Raw genomic sequence first — 19,866 nt, 5'->3', positions numbered from 1 at the left:
TCAGCCCAGGAGACAGAGCTCAGTTGGTTCCACGTTTATTATGGGGGAGCCGAGGAGTAAAACAGCAGCACGGCACCGAGAGGGAAACCGGTCCGAAAAGTACAAAAATAAGGAAGCCTTTCCAGCTCTCTTATCTATCACAGCTCCAAATAAATAAGTGTAAACACGAGAGGAGAACAGCAGGCGCAGCTCCGCTGCTCGCAGCCCCACCGTCTTTGGCTTGGATCAGAATCGCCCCGGGGGGGGGGGAGATATGGGGAGGGGGCTGAGCTTTGTGCCCCCCCCCCCCATCCTGCTCCATCCGGCCTTCCCTTCATATCGACAGCTGCGACTTCAGCTTCCCTTCTTCATTTCGACCCCCGACACAAAGGAGTCCCCTGAGAGCTCCGTCCTGCCCCATAGAGCAGCTCTGCCCCACACCGCGCTGTGGGGCTGTGCTGCATCCCCCCCCCTCCCCAGCCATAAACCCTCCCCCTCCATTTATCCCTTATGGGGACCACAAAGTGCCCCCCCCCCCAGCCCCGCAGTGCTGGGTTCTCCAGTCTGACCCCAAGGAAACGTTAAATTAAGGGGAATAAAAACAACAGAGAGAAAGGGAAGGTTCGATGCTAAAGGACACGGGGGGGGTGACCGGGAACACAGCTGTGGGGGGGGGTCCATGCAACGGGACCCCCATGCCCGGCACTGCCCCACTGTGCAGGTCATGCAGCCCCAATGGGGGGAGCGGGGAGGGGGGGGTAAAATACAACCAGAGTGTGGGGGGGGGGCAGAGGATCCATTCTGCCATTGGGGGACACGAGTGGTTCGGGGTTGGGGGGACGCAGAACTTGGTGTCCCACCAGGAGAGTAAATGGGGGGGGGGGTGTCTGTGTGTCTGTGTGTGTCTGTGTGTCTGTGTACGGAGGGAGGGAGCGGGGAAGGAATCGTCCGTGGGGCGCAGGGCTGAGCTCGGAGCTGCCCCTACCGCTGCCCGGCATCGCGGATCCGACACGCCACGGCCGTGATCAGCGCGGCCCCTTTACCGCTGCCATCCTCCGACTGCAGGAACGACACCTCGCAGCGCGGGGAGAGCTGCCGCACCGTGTCCTGCATCACGGCCGAGAAGCTGCGGGAGGAGGAAGAGGAAGATGAAGATCCATCAGAGCCGCCCCACACCGACACCCCAAAGTGCTGCGAGCCGGGCACATACAGCCCATATCCCACCTTACAGCCCCGATTGATGGCTGGCACACAACATGAATGAGGGGGGGTCTGTGCAGCCCCACCGCGGAGCCCCCAGCCCCATGGGTGCTTCAACACAGAGCCCCCAGCCCCATGGATGCCCCATGGATGCCCACCCTCCACCCGGAGGAGCGCAGCACCCCCAGCCCCTCCCCATGGGCAGATCCCCCATCCGACCTCCCCCCCAGCCCCCAGCCCAGCCATGCACTCACTGCGGGTGCAGTTTGTAGAGCGTCCCGTCCACTCCGACCGTCACTTTGAGGAACTCCAGCCCTCGGTTCTCTCGGATTTTATCCACCACTGCGGCCATTCCTGCCCCACAGAGCTGCGCAGCCCGACGGGCCACCACGGCACACACCTCCTTCACGATGATGCTGTCATCACACGTGCTCTCCAGGCCCAGGTGCTGGAGGATGGAGCGAACCTGCAGCAGGGCCAGGCAGTCGCTGCGGGGCAGGAGGGGGCACAGCAGTGAGAGGAGATCCCATATCCATGTGTCCTGGGGCACCCATGGAGCTGGGGCTCAGGGTGATGCCAACTGGATGCCCAGGATGGAGCAAACCCCATTCCTTGCCATGGGTTTGAGTGGAGCACACGGGACCCCTCATCCCAAAACACAGCAGGGTGGCCACCTTCACATCCTCACCCCCACACCCTCACCCTTATATCCTCCCCATCACATCCTCACCCCCACACCCTCACCTTTATATCCTCACCCCCACACCCTCACCTTTCTATCTGGGACAGGAACTTGGTCTCAAAGATCCCCCTGGTTTTCAGGCGCTCGGAGATGCGGCCGCGGAAGAGCAGCCCCCTCTTGGTGAAGTCCATCAGGATGTTGCGGACGATCTCCCCCAGGTACATCCCGCTGATCATCTTCTCAAACCTGCAGCGGGGGCAGCAGGGCCGTGTTGGTACAGAGGGGGCAGCACTGCCCACCCCATGGCACCCTGCACTGGGGTCTTTATGGTCCAGCACCATTGGGGTTCTGCATGGGAGCATCACCATCACACACCTCTGCTTCCCGGGGTTGAGGGACAGCTCATCCACGGCCAAATCAAACTCGGTCTGGATGTCATCCAAGCAGCCGTTGTCCCCAAACGCCCCCCACTCCATGTTGATACACATGCGGCCCTCGTCGCCCTCCACCAGCTCCACGTTCTTCATCTCCTCCATGTAGCAGGCGTTGCTGCCCGTGCCTGCAGGGGGAGGGTCTCAGTGGGGCTGGAGGGGAGGGAACCCCCGTGTGGGGCAGGAGAAGGGGCAGCTCTCACCAACTATCAGCCCCACTTCGCAGTAGGGGTCTTCATATCCACAAGTCATCATGGTGCCCACCGTGTCGTTCACCACCGCCACCACGTCCAGGTCGAACTCCTGGAAGGAAAGAGTTGGGTCGGGTGGTTTCCCATATGGGGATGATGGGGTCCGTGGGGGTGGGATGGGTGGAGGGGGGGGCACTGCTCAGCTCCCAGCTCCAGGCTCTGCAAATTCACCTTCTGTGTGGTGACTAAAGGGCGGTGGTTGGGATCCCAATGCTTGGCCCAAGCCATTCCCATCCCAATTCACTCCCAGCCCAATTCATTCCCATCCCAATTAACACCACCTCAGAGCTGCCCTGCTCACCTCCCTGCGGTGGATGGCCTCCTTCAGCAGGCTCACCACGTCCTCCCCTTCGCAGCCCGTGGCTTTGAACCCCTTCGTCCACTTAAGGAGAATCCCCTGGAGGGAGAAAAGAGGGTCGGGGTGAGACAGGAGCCCCCCACAGCCCCCAGACCCTGTGGGTCCCCTCAGCATCCTGCTGGAGCCGGGCTCACCTCGTCCAGGTTGGTCTGCCTGCACGGGAAGGAGAAGGTGAAGCCCAGCGGGAGCGACACCCCCTTCATGCCCATGTACTCCAGGAAGTCGGAGATGCAGTGGACGATGTGGTCGAAGAGCTGTAGGTGCAGAGAGGGCACAGTCAACACGTGACTCCTCCATACCCCAACACCCCGACCTATGGGTCGCACTCCTCCCTCTGCAGGGTGCCCCAGAGCCCCCTGACCCCAACCCCATAGAAAACCCAAAGCCATCAGTGATGCTCAGAGCTCAACCTGTGCCATTTCCCTGCTGGGGAAGTGGGGCTGATGCTCAGCTGCCCTGGTTGGGTACGTGGGATGGAGCATTGTGTGGACTCACCTCCTCGCCCGTCCCCTGCATCACCTCCAATGGGATGGAGTAGATCTTGTTGTGCATCTCCACCCCGCGCCGCATCCCGTTCCGAACCCGCACCAGCAGCACGCGGAAGTTCGTCCCCCCCAAGTCCAGGGCGAGGAAATCTCCTTTCTCTAAAGGCCAAAAAAGGGTTGTGAGGAGAGAGAAGAGCTCAATGAGGAGCATTGTGAGCACAGCAACCATGGCTGGGAACAGGGAGGTGATGTTTCCCAGCCAAGGGTGCCATGTTGGGTATGGGTTAAATATCCCATATTGTCATTTGTCATTGTCATCCCAGAGCTTTGGAAGCACAACACCGAGGGGAACAATGGCCCCTCCATGGCACAGACATGGGAGCTCTGTGCTGTATGACATGGAGGTGTCCTCACCTGTCCCGTCTGGAGTTGAGCACACGTATGTGGGCAGCATCTTCACCGTGGCCTCCGCGTGCGTCTCCTTGCCCAGCCCCCTCTCCATCTCCACCCTCATCCTCCTCTTCACCTCCAGGAGCTGCTCCTGGCTCAGCTTCAGCGCCTCCAGGATCTTCTGCCTGGCCTTGTGCTGGGCCGCCAGCCGATATGCCACCGCCGTCACCATGGCCGCCCCTTTGCCGCTGCCATCTTCCGACCTCACGAATCGAATGTCGCAGTCGGGCAGCAGCTTCCTCACTGTCTTATGGAGGCGTCGGGCAAAGCTATGGGAGAGGAGGAGGAGGAAGAAGAAGGGTTGAGTGTGCCGCCATGCGTCGTGTTAGTCTGAGATGGCCCACGTGGGCTTTGGGATCCAATGGAGGTGAGCATGGGCCATGACAAGGCCAGATGTGCTCTTGAGATGGCCAACAAATGGGATCCAATGGAGGTGCCCATGTGCCCCCACCCTGAGGCTGGACCCCCTCCGGCCCCCCGTTGCCTGCTGGACTTACTGCGGGTGCTTCTTGTAGACGGATCCATCCACGCCGACGGTGGAGCGCAGCCGGTCCACCCCCTTGTTCTCCTTGATGCGGCGCAGCACGGCGGCCAGCGTGGCCCCGCACAGGTTGGCCGAGCGCGTGGAGACGATCTGGCAGATGCGGTGTGTGGCCAGGCAGTCCTCGTGGGACGGCTCCAGCCCCAGCTTGGTCAGGATCTCGTGGGCTTTCTGCAGCCCCTCTTTCTCCCTGTGCACCCAAGAACAGAAGAGATCTGTGCCTGGAGACCCGCCGTGGGTCCAGTGCTTCCCTCAGATAGCGGGTGGTGGGCTAAGACCCCTCAAAGACAACACAACCCCTGCTCACTTCTCTATAGCAGAGACAAATCTGGTCTCGAAGTGCCCGGTGGTGCGCAGATCTGAAGAGAGCTTCCCTCGGAACAGCAGCCCCTCCTTGGCCATCTTCACCAGGATGAGGCGCACCAGCTCGCCCATGTACATCCCACTGATCATCTTCTCGAACCTCACAAACACAAGAGGTGCAAGGTTGGAGCCCCATCATTAACCCCAACCGCTCTCCCGGCCGCGCCGTCCCATCCGCGGAACAGGAGCTCTGCAGGAGCAGGCTGTGGGCATTGGGGGGTTGTGGGGGTCCCTTTCTGCTGCCCATGGGTTTGTTGGCAGGGGAAACATGGACCGACAGCCCCAAGCAAAGGGCTGGTGAGGGAAGCAGGTGCTGGGTGGAAATGCCAGCCCAAATCCTACACGGTCCCCATTGGTGGGACGGAGGACACTGTGACCCAGTTAACTGGGACAACCCCACGGGTCCCACACAATGGGAGGATGGGCAACGTGGAGCAGAGCCCGCGGCCGAGACAGTGCCAGGAATCTGCTTACAGCTGCTTGCCAGGGTTGAGCGAGCCCATGTCGATCTCGTGGTCAAACTCGGTCCTGATGTCGTTGAGCACGCCGTCGTCCCCAAACGCCCCCCACTCCATGTTGATGCACATCCGGCCCTCGTCCCCCTCCACCAGGTCGATGTGCCTCATCTCCTCCATGTAGCAGGCGTTGGTGCCCGTCCCTGCGCCCAGCACGAAGAGCTGCTCGTGTCGGATGCCAAATCTCCCCCATCCTCCCCAATTAACCCCATTGCAACCCACCAGCATCCCCCCACTCACCCACAATGAGTCCGACTTCACAGTTCTGGTCATCGTAGCCACAGGACATCATGGTGCCAACAGTGTCATTTACCACCGCCACAATGTCGATGTCGAAGTCCTGAAATGATGGAGGGGGCACTGAGTGCCACCAAACCGCACCGCAGGGTCTCTGCCTGCATGGTGACAATGTGTCCCGTGTGTCTCATCCTTACCCCACGCTTCTTGATGGCCTTACGCAGCAGGGACACCACGTCCTTCCCCTCCACGCTGCTGCACTTGAATCCCTTTGTCCAGTTGACGAGGATGCTCTGTGTTGGGGGAAGACATAGAAGGGGATGCTCAGCTGGACCCCGCGCCACCACGTGCCCCAAACTGCATCTCAAGGTCAGAACCATCAACCCACAACTCAAAGTCAGAGCCACCAACACACAAACTTAGGGTCAGAACCACAAAACCACGCCTCAAGGTCAGAGCCCCCAACCCACAGCTCAAAGTCAGAACTACCCAATCCACGTCTCAAGGTCAGAGCCCCCAACCCACAGCTCAAAAAGTAAGAGCCACTCAACGCACGACTCAAAATCAGAGCCAACCCACAACCCGAGGTCAGAACCGCCAACCCACAACCCAAGGTCAGAACAACCCAACCCACAGCTCAAGGTCAGAGCTGCCCATCCCGCTCCTCCAGCACAGGGACGGACACGGCTCTGCAGTTACAGCCCCTCCCTCTTATCGCTGCCATCGGCATCTGCAACGGTTCCCACGTCCCAGTTTATGGCCACGGGCACGTGAGTCATCGGCTCCCTGCCGCTGGCACAGGGACGTGACCTCTGCGCTCAGCTGCATGGAGCCCTGCAGCAAAACTGGCTCTGATGCACACAGAGGACACCAATGGGACGAGGTCTCAGCCATCCCCATGCAGTGCACTAATAGGAACACGACTTCCAGCGTGGAGCTGCAGACGTGCTGAGCTGCTGCCGTGCCATGGAGATGCCCACCATAAAGCCCATATAGGGTGAGTGCTGGGAAGCAGGAGCTGGCAGTGTGGGATGTGCCCAGTGATGTCAATGATGCTGATGTGATGCTCAGCACGTCCCCGGGGCTGCTTCATCCTGCACCAGCAGCTGCTCACCGAGAGCAGAAGGAGCGAAGCACAGAGAGCTCTGTGTGCCACGGGACCCACAGGGATCACCGAGCCGGCCACAAAGGGTCATTCACAGCACGTGGATGAGAGTGGTGCCATGAGGGGCTGTAGGGCCATATGGAGCTATAGGGCCATGTGTGGCTATAGGGCCATGAGGGGTTGTAGGGCCATACGGAGCTATAGGGCCATGTGTGGCTATAGGGCCATGAGGGGTTGTAGGGCCATACGGAGCTATAGGGCCATGAGGGTCCATAGGGCCATGAGGGGTTGTAGGGCCATGAGATGCCTGTAGGGCCACCATGAGGCTTTCCCTCAGTCTCTTCTCTATGCTGAACACACAGGACCTCCTCCTCCCCCCCCCACACATTACCTTTGTCCCCCTTCCCCATCCTCCTGACCCACCTTTGGATACTCTCAGATGCTTTTAGGTCCTTCCATTCCAGACCCCACCAGGGCACAGTCACCCAACCCAGCACAGAACACCCCCCACCAACCCCCACATCCCTCACCCACCTCATCCAGCTTGGTCTGATGACATGGGAAGGAGAAGGTGAAGCCAAGGGGCAGCTTCTTGTCCTTGATTTTCAGCTTCTCCATGAAGTTGGCCAGGCACTCGGCAATGTGGTCAAAGAGCTGAAAGGCAACGGTTGAGGATGAGCAACGGTGACACCTTGGCATCTCAAAGAAGATCTCAGCATCTCAAAGGACATCTCGGCATTGCCTCGACTCCTGGCCTTGCTTTGGGTGGTTGTTCCTTTTTTAGGGGGGGGAAATGGGGCTGGGGGAGGCCCACCTGCATCCCACTGCCTCGCATGAGGTCCTCGTGGATCTCGTAGATCTGACTCTCCATCTCCACCTTCTGCTGGCCGTTGTCGGATACCTTCACCCTCAGCACGCGGAAGTTGGTGCCGCCGAGGTCCAGCGCTAAGAAATCTCCATCCTCTGGGGAAGAGAAAGCCAAAAGTGACCCCCAAAACTCAAACCAAAGGGCTGAGCCCCAAAACCACAGAGGTGAGACCCAAAACACTACAGGAATAAACCTCAAAACTCCACAGGGTTGAACCCCAAAGCTCTACAGGGCTGAGCCCCAAAAGCACAAGGGTTAACTACAGCAATTAGCCCCAAAATGACAGGGATTCAGCCCAAAACTCCACAGGGGTGGATCCCTAAGCTGTACAAGAGTTAGCTCTGGAACTGTACAGGGATGAGCCTCAAAACCACAGGACTGAACCCTACAGGAGTTAGCCCTAAAACCACAGGATTGAACCCCAGAACTCCGCAAAGACGAACCCCAAAACCACAGGGGTTGGCTCAAAACTCCCCAGGGCTTAGCCCCAAACCCACAGGGATTAACCCCAAAACTCCACAGCAGTGAACCCCGAGACTCCAGAGGAGTTACCCATAAACCACAGGGTGATCCCCCAGCGCCGCAGGTCCTGTAAGGTCACAGCATCAGCCCCATTCCCGACTGCTGACGCAAGAATCCCAAGAGAGCTCTCCCCTCCACCCCCTCCCCACAGCAGAGGAGGAAACCTGAGTGCTGCTCTGGGAATGCAGCCCAGCCATCCCCAGCACCGCCGGCACGTGGCTCTGGGTGCAGCTCAGCCAGGATGGGGACAGAGCAAGAGCTGGAGGGTGGGCCAGAAAGTGGGGACAGAAAGTGGGGTCTGCAGGGTGGGTGGATGGGGTGTGCATGGGGACACGGGGTGATGTTGTGGAGCATTCATGGCATGAGTGTGTGGGGACATGGGGATGTGGATGGGGACTTCATGGGGACTTCATGATGTCGGTGCATGCAGGGATGTGGGGGGATGGTTGGTGGCTTCATGGAGCCTTGGTGACGTTGGTGGGTGCAGATGTGGGCACACAGATGGTGACATCAAGGAGCTGCTGTGCATGGGGACATGGGCAGTGACTTCATGGAGCCTTCCTGACATCGGAGTGTATGGGGACATGGACGGTGACATCACGGAGCCTTCATGATGTCATCGTGTATGGGGACATGGATGGTGACATCACAGAGCCTTCATGATGTCATCGTGTATGGGGACATGGATGGTGACATCACAGAGCCTTCATGATGTCATCATGCATGGGGACATGGATGGTGACATCACGGAGCCTTCATGATGTCATCGTGTATGGGGACATGGATGGTGACATCACAGAGCCTTCATGATGTCATCGTGTATGGGGAGATGGATGGTGACATCACAGAGCCTTCATGATGTCATCGTGTATGGGAACATGGATGGTGACATCACGGAGCCTTCATGATGTCATTGTGTATGGGGACATGGATGGTGACATCACGGAGCCTTCATGATGTCACTGTGAATGGGGAGATGGATGGTGACATCACAGAGCCTTCATGATGTCATTGTGTATGGGGAGATGGATGGTGACATCACGGAGCCTTCATGATGTCATCGTGTATGGGGACACGGATGGTGACATCACGGAGCCTTCATGATGTCATCGTGTATGGGGAGATGGATGGTGACATCACGGAGCCTTGATGACATCGTTGTGTGAGGGGACATGGGGACACGGCTGGCGCACAGGGCATGGATCCAGGAAAGCAGATCCCAGCAGCCAAGGAACGAGCAGAATCCGTCCTTTCCGTGCCCAGGATAGAGCTGTACAGCTCCGGTTTCCACCCCACACCCCTGTTGGTTTGAGCTCCGGGCGCTGCCTCGCGCCGCGATAAGACGTGAGCAAACAGGAAGGCAAACAGCAGGGCCAGCAGCACGCTCACTGCCGGGGGCTGTTTGCTCTCTGCCAAGGGCCCGAAGATAAGAGCTGCATTCCCCATCCCGCAGAGCAGCGGGGAAAGCCGTGCCGAGGTGCCCATCCTGCACAGCTCATTCCCTGGTGCTGAGCACACCGTGCCCTCGCCCTACATCTCTGTGACCCGCTGGCTGTGTAAGGGCTGGGTAAGCCCCTCTCATCCAGCTTAATCCGGGAGGTGACGTGTGTGTATCACCAGCCCTGGAGGTCCGACCCCTGCAGAGCACCCCGTCCTGGCTGGGAGGAGGGGCAGCCTGGGGGCGATGCTTTGGGGTCTGTGTTGGGGTTGTTCTTGGGTGAGCCCAAGGCCGGGCTGGGCCTATAGGATCTTTAAGGAGCCTTCCAACCCAACCACCCAATGGCTCCGTGACCTTTAAGGACCCTTCAAACCCATTCATTCCATGGCTCTGTGGTCTTTAAGGACCCTTCCAATCCAACCATCCCACGGCTTTGTGACCTTTAAGGACCCTTCCAACTCATCCATTCAATGGCTCTAAGCTCTTCAAGGACCCTTCCAACCCAACCATCCCATGACCCTATGATCTTTCAGGACCCTTCCATCCCAACCCAACTCTCCCATGGCCCTATGATCTTTCAGGACCCTTCCAACCCAACCCGACCCTCCCATTGCTCTATGATCTTTTAGGACCCTTCAATCCCATCCATTCTACAGTCCTACAACTCCCTGACATCCCAGCAGCTCCACTCTTCACTTTTCCCCTGTCAGGTTATATGAGGACCCCGCAGGAAGGTTCTGAGAGCATCTCCACCCAGCAACTGCACGAGGAAGTCGTTCGGTGTCGGATGCACCGATGGGAGCCCAAAGCTGAGCCGTCCCCCCCCCCAAAGCCAAGCGGGGTCAGTCGGTCCCTCGGGGAGGACGAGAGGCGCGTGGGAAGGCAGCAGAAAGGCGGCATTGTCAGCTGCCTCCTCACGTGGTCCCCATCCCATTCAGCTCTAATGAGAAGCGACCAGCCGACCCGTGACCACCTCCTCGTCCTGCCAGCACGAGGCACAGGGGGGGCCGCTCACACCCCACCAGGAGCCCTTTGATATGAGGGAGACCCCCACCCTGGTTGCCCCCAGCCCAGAGGGGCACAAGCTGTCCCCATCACACCGTACCTGTCCCATCGGGGGTGGACCTGACGAAGGAGGGCAGCATCTTGACGGAGGCCGTGGGGTTGGTGTCGGCTCCCAGCCCCTTCTCCATCTCCTTGCGGAAGCGCTCGGACACCTCCTGCAGCGTGTCCTCAGAGAGACGCATGTGATACAGGTACTTGTCCACCTGTGGGGCACAGAGGGGCGGCAGGTGAGCGGTGGGGCTGGGGGACGTGGGGACAACGCTGCGGATGGAGGATGGAAGCAGCTCACCCAGACCAGAGTGTGACAGGGATGGGCACGGAGCTGCTCCCACGTCTTCCCAAACACCCGGAGCTGCTTTGCAACCCAACCCTAAAGTGGTCCAAATGAAGTTGAACCCTACAGGTGGTCCAAGAGATGCTCGACCCCACAGGTGGCCCAAGACAAATCCAACCCTAAGGTGGCCAAAGTGACGTCCAGCCCCAAGAGGAGCCCACCCTACAGGTGGTCCAAGAGAAGCCCAACCCTAAGGCAGCCCAAGTGAAACCCTACAGGTGGTCCAAGAGATGCTCGACCCCACAAGTGGCCCAAGACAAATCCAACCCTAAGGTTGCCCAAGAGAAGCCCAGTGCTATGGATGGTCCAAGAGAACTCCAGCTCTACAGGTGGCCCAAACAAAGCTTAACCCCACAGATGGCCCCAGAACCCCCCCAAACTGACACAGCCCAGTTTGCCCTCTGACACCCCAAAGTTGGGTCCCAGGGTTGGATTCCCAGCTGTAGGGCTGGGACTGGGACACCTCAGTCCATGGGACCGGGTGCTCTATGGGTGATGCTGGTGGTGAGAATCCCCCTGGGGTCCTGCAGGGATCACAGCCCCATAGAAACATCAGAGCACTCACAATAGAGCATCCCATCCCAGATCCAGCTGCCACCTGAGCAGGGCAGGGACAGACAGACAGCGGGAGGCTGCAGACGGACGGCCAGGCCGTGCCTTGGCCCCATGACCTTCCCTTACCGCTAATTAAAGGGCAGTGGCCAACTCAGAGGGAAACCCCACCCATGGGGCTCAGCTCACCTGTCTGCAGGCACGTACCGCCCCGTCACCCCAATGCCACGTTCCCCCCCCCCCCCAGCTGCCCCCTGCGCTACCTGCAGCGTCACGAGGCGCGGGGTCACCTTCCCTTAATCCCCAAAGCCCTTCTAAACCCGGGATCATCTTCTCCTCCAAACTCACAGCCCGTCCCACCCGGCTCAGCCGGGTCATGGTGCCCACATCCCCCCCCTTTCCCCCTCCCCCCCCAATAGGAAGGTGCTGCTTTTGGTTCCCCTTTTTGGGTTCTCTTCCCCCCCAAACCCTCCCCGGGGCCCCACAGCGGCACAAGTTGCTCAGGCTGCGCCTTTCGGGGCGGATTCTTTCACTTTCTGGCTTGGATTCTTTCACTTTTTGGCACCGGGCAGACAAACAGCTCTTATGTATGGGAGCCACAGCCGGGCAGGGAAGGTTTAACCCTGAGCTGTACAGAACCCAAAGCAATGAGCATGGGAAACCCCAACCCTAACCCTAACCCTAACCCTAACTCCAACCTTAACCCCCCCAGCTCTCACCCAACCCTTCACCCCACTGAACCCCATTAGCTATGGGGAGCTCTGACCCCATTCTGCCATCCCGGAAGGTGACGCCGGTTGCGCCGCCCCCGTGACCCCACAGCCCCACATCCTCAGCACCCCACGTGCACACGCTGTGACCCCGCAGAGCAGCCGAGCCCCCGTGACACACGGCCTGCAGTCACTTCCAACACGGCTGAGTCACCGCGTTCCTGCTCGGCCGGTTCCTCCTCCCTGCACCCATTTCTCAGCCCCATCCGGCCCTTCTCAGCCCCGCTCGTCCATCCATCCTCAGCCCCATCCAGACACCCATCCCTGCTTGGCCCCATTCACCCTTCCTCAGCCCCATCCGTCTGTCCATCCTTGACCCCATTCACCCCAACATCAGCCCCACTCATCATTTCTCAGCCCCATCCATCCATTCCCAGCCCCCTTCACCCTACATTGACCCATCCATCCCTCTTCAGCCCCATTCATTCATCCATCCATCCATCCTCACCCTCATCCAGCCACCCATCCCTTCTTGGCCCCACTCACCCCATCCTCAGCCCCACTCATCCATTCCCAGCCCCACTCATCCATTCCCAGCCCCATTCACCCCACCTTGGCCCCATCCATCCCTCCTCAGCCCCACTCACTCACCCACCCCTTATCAGCCCCATTCACCCCTCCTCAGCCCCATCCATTCATCCTTCCTCAGCCCCCCCCACCCATCCCCACCCACCCCTCCTCAGCCCCATCCATCAGCACAGGGGATGCTCTTTAAATCTGCCCCGAAAATCCCTACAGTCAATGGGAGGGGATCTATCAGCGTCTGTCTGTCCTACAGGGACCCCGCAGTCACACATAGACCCTATTGGGGGGGGGGGAAGGAAAAGCACCGGGCAAGGAGAGCTGACAGCCCCACTGTTTGTGTGGGGTCACAGGGAGCCCAATGGGGGCTGTCAGTCACCCCATTGTCACCACCTCTGAGTCACCCCACTGTCACTTACCCCATTGTCACCTACTGTCACCCCGCTGCCCCCATGACCCGGCGCAATGAGGGGCCATATGGGGCCGCCCCCCCCCCAACCCCCATTCAGTCTGTGGGGCTGTTTGGACACTGCGGGTCTTTCCAACCCCCCTCCCCCAAATTCGGTCTGAAAACGGGACGGAACGGACCAAACCCGCACAGCCCGCATCCCCCGCACAGTGTCCCCTATGGGGCAGCGCTGCCGTGCGGTGCCGACCCCCCCCCCAGCCCCAAACACCGCCCCCCCCCCCAGCCCCGCTTTCAGTTCCCAGCCGTGACTCCGCCGCCCCGTAACCGGACGGAACCGCAGCGGCAGCTCCTCCGGACCCCCCCTCTCCTCCCGTCCTTCCCCCCCCTCCCGGCGTTACACAACCCGCTCCACGTGCCCCCCCCATCCCCCCCCTCCCCACCTCGGGGCTCCTCAGCCACTTTCGGGCACTTTTTCCCCCTTTCTCCTCCCCCCCCCCCGCCGTTTCTTCACTTCCGACCCGGCTCAGCCGGCGTGGCGCCCCGCTCCGCTCCTCTCTCCTCTCCTCCCCATCTCTGCCCCAACCCCCCCCCCGCAGCCCCCCAGGACCCCCCCCCCCCCCGCCCCGCATCCACCACGCGATGCTCCGGCCGAACAAAGGGGCCGCGCTCAGCCCCGCTCCGCTCCCGAATCCCACCCTGTTTCCCCCCCCCCTCCATCCCTCGGACCCCCCCGGCCCGGCCCGGCCCCCCCCGCCCGCGGGGCCACGCGGGGCACGTCCCGCACGGCGGCAGCGCTCATCCCGCCCACGGCCACGCGGGGACAGCGCCGGCTCTGCCGCTCTTTTTTCCACCTTTTCTCTTTTTCTCCCCCATTTCTCGCCTTTTCCGCTCCGTTTTTCCTACCCTTCCCCCCCAATTTTTCTTTCAGTTTCTTTTTTTCCCTTTTCCTCGCCTTTTTTCCCCCATTTTCCCTCCTTTTTTCCTTCTTTTCCTCCTTTCATTTTCTCCTCTCCTCTCCTTTCCCCCCTTTTCTCCCCTCTTCCTTTCCTCCCTCCCTCCTCCTCTCCCCCCTCTTTCTCTCCCCCCATTTTATCCCCACTTTTTACCCCCTTTCCCCCGCTCCCCACTTTTCCATTTTCCCCACTTCCCTCCTTTCTCTCCCCAACCCTCCCTCTCTCCCCTCCTTTCTTTCCACCCTCCCACCCCTCTCCTTTTCCGACACTTTCTCCCCTTTTCACCTCGCCGTTTCTACCCAACGTTCCCCACTTTTCCCCCGTCCCAATCCCATCCCATCTCCCCTCTCCCACCTTCTGCGCCTGATCATGGTTGAGCTCGGTGAAGAAGTACGCGAGCAGATGGGACGCGATCATGTTGGCGGTGCGGGGCGGTGCGGTGCGGAGCGGTGCGGTGCGTTGCGCCCGATCCCGCCCGTCGCTCTCAGCCTCATTGAGGAGTTCCCCGGCCCCCCCCCCGCCCCCATGACGCCGCTCCGCCGCCGCTCCCCCATTGGAGGAACAGCGAGGGTGTGGGACCCCCCCCAGGGACCGAGACCCGCTAGGGGGCGCAATAAGAGAGTGGGGAGGGGGGGGTATATGGGGTGTAATGGGGTGGGGGGTAAGGATGGGGGGATATGGGGTGAGGGGGGTATGGTGTAGGGATGGGGGGATATGGGGTTAGGGGTGTTGGGGGAGTAGGGATGGGGGGTTATGGGGTTGGGGGTGTGTATGGGGAGGGGTTGTGGGGGTGTGTGGGGGGTGTGTGTGTGGAGTTTGGGGGTGTGGGGTGGGGATATGGGGGGGTGTAGGGGGTTAGAGGGTATGTGGATAGGGTGGGGGTGTTCGGATGTATGGGGTGGGGGGGTTGGGGGTGTGTGGGGGGTGTGTAGGGTAGAGAGGTAGGAAGGGTGGGAGTGGGCTGTATGGGGTGTGTGTATGGGGTGGGGGTTTGTATGGGATTGGGGTGTGTGTGGGGTTGGGGGTGCATGTAGGGGGCGTGTATATAGGGTGGGGGTACAGGGATGGATGGGGGGGTGTGGGATGGGGGGGTGTGGAGTAGGGATGTGGGGGGGTTGGGGAGGTATTGGGCTATCTATAGGATGAGGGGGTGTGTGGGGTGAAGGGGGCGTTTGTGGGGTGGGGGACTGGGGTGCAGAGGTGTGTGGGGGGTAGGGGTGTTGTGGGGCTGCGGGAGGGGGGCTGTGTGGGGTTGGGGGTTTGTGTGGGGTGTATATAGGGTAGGGATATATGGGCCAGTGTATAGGGGGAGAAGATATATGTGGTGGAGGTGTATATGGGGTGGGTGTGCATAAGAGGTGGGAGGGGTGTGTTGGGGGGATGTATGGGGTGTGCATCTATATGGGGTGGGGGGCGTATATGGGGAGGGGCGGCGTGTACATGGGACAAGGACGTGTCTATGGGGTGGGCACAGACGGGGTGGGCTTCTATGGGATGATCACTTTGGGATGGAGGGTTTGGGGGGGTGGAGGGGTTGTCTATGGGGACGGGGTGGGCAGGATGGTGTTGGGGGGGTGGAGGGGGGCACGTGTCCGCACACAGCGCCCCACATCGCCCGCCCCACAGCCCCGTGTGCCGTCACATGGCCCGCAATGTGCAGCACGGCCGTGCCCATCCAGCCGTGTGCACCCGTCAGCCCGCATCACCCATCACCCCACAGCGCAGCTCGGAGCTCCGGGGTGCCCCAAATCCCAATCCCCATCCCCCCACCACACCCCAATGCTGCCCCATAAGTGTATCTCTGTGGGTCTGGGGGTCCCTGTGGGTCTGGAGGTCCCTATGGGTCCTGGGGACCCCTTATGGATTTTGGGGTGTCTTAAGGATCTGGGGATCTCTGATGGATCTGAAGGTCCTTCATGGATCTGGGTTTCCATTATGGACTCAGGGGATCACCTTATGGACCTGAGGATCCCTTATGGATCTGGGGGGTTTGCGTGGATTTGGGGGTCCCTATGGCTCTGGGGGTCCCTTATAGCTCTGCACATACCTTATGGATTTGGGGGTCCCCATGGATTTGAGGCGTCCCTTATGGCTCTGGGGATGCCCTACAGACTTGGGGGATCCCTCTAGATTTGGAGGGTCCCCGTGGCTCTGTAGCCGCCTATGAATCAATGGGGTCCCTATAGATACGGCTCTGGAGGTGCCCCATGGATTTGGGGACCCCTTATGGGTTCGGGGGGGGGGGTCCCTCTGGCTCTGGGGATGCAGGAATGCAACAACACAGAGCAATGGCCATCAATGGGGCAAGAAGGGGGGGGATGAAGGTGGACCCCACAGAGCAACGCAGCTCCCCCCCCTTTGGCCAACTCTTTGGGGCCACCAATTCATTGCATGGCAGCTTCAATCCCCCCCCAGCTTCCTATGAGGGCAGCATCCCTCACACTGACCCCAAAGCAAAGAAATCCCTACAGATGTGGGGCACGGCCCCTTACCTGCACACTGACCGTCCCAGCGGCCGCCCATTCGGGTGTCGTTGTCCCCATCCCGGTGCTCATCATCCCCATCTCGGTGGTCACCATCTCCATCTCGGTGCTCATTGACTCCAGCTCGGTGCCCATCAGCCCACTCCCATTCTCCAGCTCGGTGGTCCCCATCGGGGCGTTCACCCCCATCTCGGTGCTCATGGTCCCCATCTCCCCCGGCCCCTTTTGCTTTATGGCAGCCGACCCCTGGCTGTGGGATCAGCCGGGATCGCAGCGGGGCTTTAATCCCCCCCCGAACTGCGGGATGGGGCTGATGGATCAGCCGGGATCCCGCAGCGTGTGGGTCGGGCTCCCCGCTGGGGGGGTCCTATGGGGCAGCGCTGTGGGTCACAGCGTGCAGCCCCGCTTTGCTGAGCTGCTGCTTTGCACCACGAATCCAACCCCGGCTCTTTTCCTTTCTCGTTTTAACGTTCGGATGTTACCTGCCCCGAGGGATGGGGGGGGATCTGAGGGGGGGGGGACACAACACGAGGCCCCACAGCCCCGTCCCTACGTGACCGCAACCACGCGCGGCTCCGGAAGAGGAGCTGTGAGCAAAGAGGTTTAATGCGGATGGTTCCTTAATTCCATCAGACGGGATTAACGAGGATGGAGGAGCGGCCGGCAGGGATCGATTCTATACCGGATCCACGCCAGGTTTCCCAGCCAGGAGGGAAAGGCAGAAATCGGCTTTTGGAGCACGGAGGGTCCGGGGTCGGAGCTTAAACCCGGCTCCTATTGCTGGTGTCTGCCCTGAGTGCGGTGCCTTCCCTCAGCCCGGTGCTCTGAGGGTCCCAGCCCAGCCCACTCCAACCCCATCCCCATCCATCCCCATCCCCATTGCCATCCATCCCCATTGCCATCCATCCCCATCCCCATCTATCCCCATCCCTGCCCCATCCCTGCCCTCATTCCCATCCCCTCCCATCTCCATCCCCGTCCCACCCACATCCCATCCCCATTCCTGCCCCCACACCATCCCATACTCATCCTCCTCCCTGCCCTAACCCCTCATCCCCATCAATCTTCAGCATCATCTCTGTCCCCATCCCTGTTTCTGTCCTCATCCCAATCCCTCTTGTTCCTATTCCCATCCTCATCACATGCCTATTCCATCCTATCCTCATCCCCAGTCCCATCTCCATCCCTGCCCCATCCCATCCCATCCCATCCCATCCCATCCCATCCCATCCCTGCCCCATTCCCATTGCTATCCTCATCCCATGTCATCCCCATCCCATGTCATCCCCATCCCATTTCTATCCCCATCTCAAATCTCACCCCCATCCCATTCTCATCCCATTCCCATACCCATCCTTATATCCCCCCCCATCCATTCCCCACCCCAATCCCAACCCCTCCCCACCCCATACCTCCAATGCTCTCAGCCCTCCACCCCCAGCCCAATGGCAGCACGGCTTCCTCCCAACCCCATTGCCCTACAGACCCCCCCTATGATACCTCCCAGACCCAGAGCAGAGCCCTCATCCCACTAACTCCAAGCGACCCTATAGCTCCTGTCATCCCACTAACTCCAAACAACCCTATAGCTCCTGTCATCCCACTAACTCCAAACGACCCTATAGCTCCTGTCATCCCACTAACTCCAAACGACCCCACAGCTCCTGTAGGGGAAACACAGCACTCCCAGCACATCAGTGCGGGGTTTAGGGACCAAATGTCCTTTGGGTTTCCGGGATTATCCACCAAGATAAGGCTGTATGGCAGCAGGTTTTATGGCCCTAATGGCAGGATGGAGGCTTTGGAGGCAGCACGCTCCACCTGCACAATGGGCAAAGTTCTTCTCATTTCTGCCCTATTACACACATAATTACCCCCATTCCCAAAGCCTGGATGTGAGCATCCCTATTATGAATCCACCCCATAGATCCGGGGGGAAAGAGGGGGGGTTCCTGCTGGGCCAAACCCACACATACCCACCTGTTTAGGATCAATATGGCCAGCCCCCAAAGCAGAGCATCTCTTGGGGTGACCCTTATGGGGTCAGCACCACCAGCAGGAGGTGGAGGAGCTGAACTGCAGCACGGGGAGGGTCTTTGGGGTTCACTAATGGGATTTCATTCAGCACACAGCCCATAATACCCCTCATAATGCTTTATAGGGTCTGCCCCCATCCCGAGGCACAGGACCATACAAGGCTGCCGCTCAGTGGGGTCGGAGCTCAAGGAACAGGCGGAGTCATCGGGTCCTTCGGGATCGTCACTTATAGGATCATGCGGGATCCGCCCGGCTCCTCCAACGGCCCCATGTGACACTTTGGGGACACGCCAGGAGTTTGCGGCTCCGGAATGGGGCCGCCCCACAGCCCCGGCGCTGCCCTTCCCCCCGACCTTCCCGGACAGGGAAACAGGAGACCGCGGGTGATTTTCCAGTCCCGTGATTAATGGGACACGTCAGAGATTGGGGCGGGGATGAGTGTGGCCCCAAAAGCCGATTCCCCATCGCTGTGATCCCAATGACACCGACCTGCAACGCCTCTGAACCCCCAAACCGGCACCTCCAATGGCTACGGCCCCATTACCTGTAACCCCATTGAAGCACAATCCCCCAACGCTGTGCATCCAGTAACTGGGACCCCAGTAACCTGCACCCCAATAACTGGGACCCCACTCACCAGTAACCCCCCCCAAAGCAGTACATCCAATCACCACGACCCCAATAAAGGATACCCCAATCATTATGAGTCTCCTAAACCATGACCCCACTAACTGGGACCCCAATATCCCATCTCCCTAATATCTGTGACTATTAACCAATATCCCTATAATAACCATGACCCCAATAACCAACAGCCCCAATGACCATGACCCCAATCGCCAATACCCCCCAATAACCATGACCCCAATAACTTATACCCCCCCATACCCCCCAATATCTGTGACTCTGATAACCGATACCCCAATAACTATGACCCCAATAACTGATAACACCCCCAATAACCACGATCCCAATCACCATAACCCCCAAACCCACGACCCCAATTACCACTGCTCCCAATAACTCCAAACAACCACGACCCCATAAAGCAATACCCCCAATAACTGACACCCCCAACCACTACGACCCCATTACAGCTGGGTGCTCCCCAAGCAAAGGGACGCTCAGCAGCCCCATTACTGAAGGGTTAAAGGGAATTTCCCCCATTTCCCGGCAGCTGTGGGGTTCAATAGGGGCTGTGGGGTTCAATAGGGGCTGTGGGGTTCAATAGGGGCTGTGGGGTCACACTGCCACCTACCGAAACCTCTCGCCCTATTAATGTGGACACCCGCTCTTCTTTCCAGCATCCCATATTA

General features: G+C 59.9%; 1 protein-coding gene across 3 annotated transcripts; it reads right to left on the bottom strand.

Moving 5' to 3' along the window:
• Positions 1–19: 19 nt before the first annotated feature.
• LOC107323647 (hexokinase-2) lies at positions 20–16,794 on the bottom strand. 3 transcript variants are annotated; one of them, XM_085510000.1, is made up of 18 exons: positions 16,523–16,794; positions 10,531–10,693; positions 7,412–7,560; positions 7,132–7,251; positions 5,690–5,785; positions 5,496–5,595; positions 5,215–5,398; positions 4,685–4,840; positions 4,334–4,567; positions 3,801–4,105; positions 3,397–3,545; positions 3,036–3,155; positions 2,845–2,940; positions 2,496–2,595; positions 2,237–2,420; positions 1,952–2,107; positions 1,434–1,667; positions 20–1,105 (listed from the first exon to the last, which is right to left on the bottom strand). In XM_085510000.1, the coding sequence occupies exons 1-18, from the start codon at positions 16,721–16,723 to the stop codon at positions 961–963; spliced, it is 2,892 nt and encodes a 963-aa protein (XP_085366126.1). In that variant the 5' UTR covers positions 16,724–16,794; the 3' UTR covers positions 20–960. The 3 variants fall into 3 exon arrangements, with proteins under 3 accessions (XP_085366126.1, XP_085366127.1, XP_085366128.1); XM_085510001.1 differs by lacking the exon at positions 16,523–16,794 and adding an exon at positions 14,385–14,525; XM_085510002.1 differs by lacking the exon at positions 16,523–16,794 and adding an exon at positions 10,780–10,891.
• Between the last annotated feature and the right edge of the window lie 3,072 nt (positions 16,795–19,866).

Source organism: Coturnix japonica, chromosome 10 (assembly GCF_054131305.1).
Source record: "Coturnix japonica strain WE chromosome 10, WE-NBRP24, whole genome shotgun sequence".
Taxonomy (NCBI): Eukaryota; Metazoa; Chordata; class Aves; order Galliformes; family Phasianidae; genus Coturnix; species Coturnix japonica.
The sequence above is the reverse complement of the archived record's forward strand: the minus strand, read 5'-3'. Positions and strand labels throughout refer to the sequence as shown.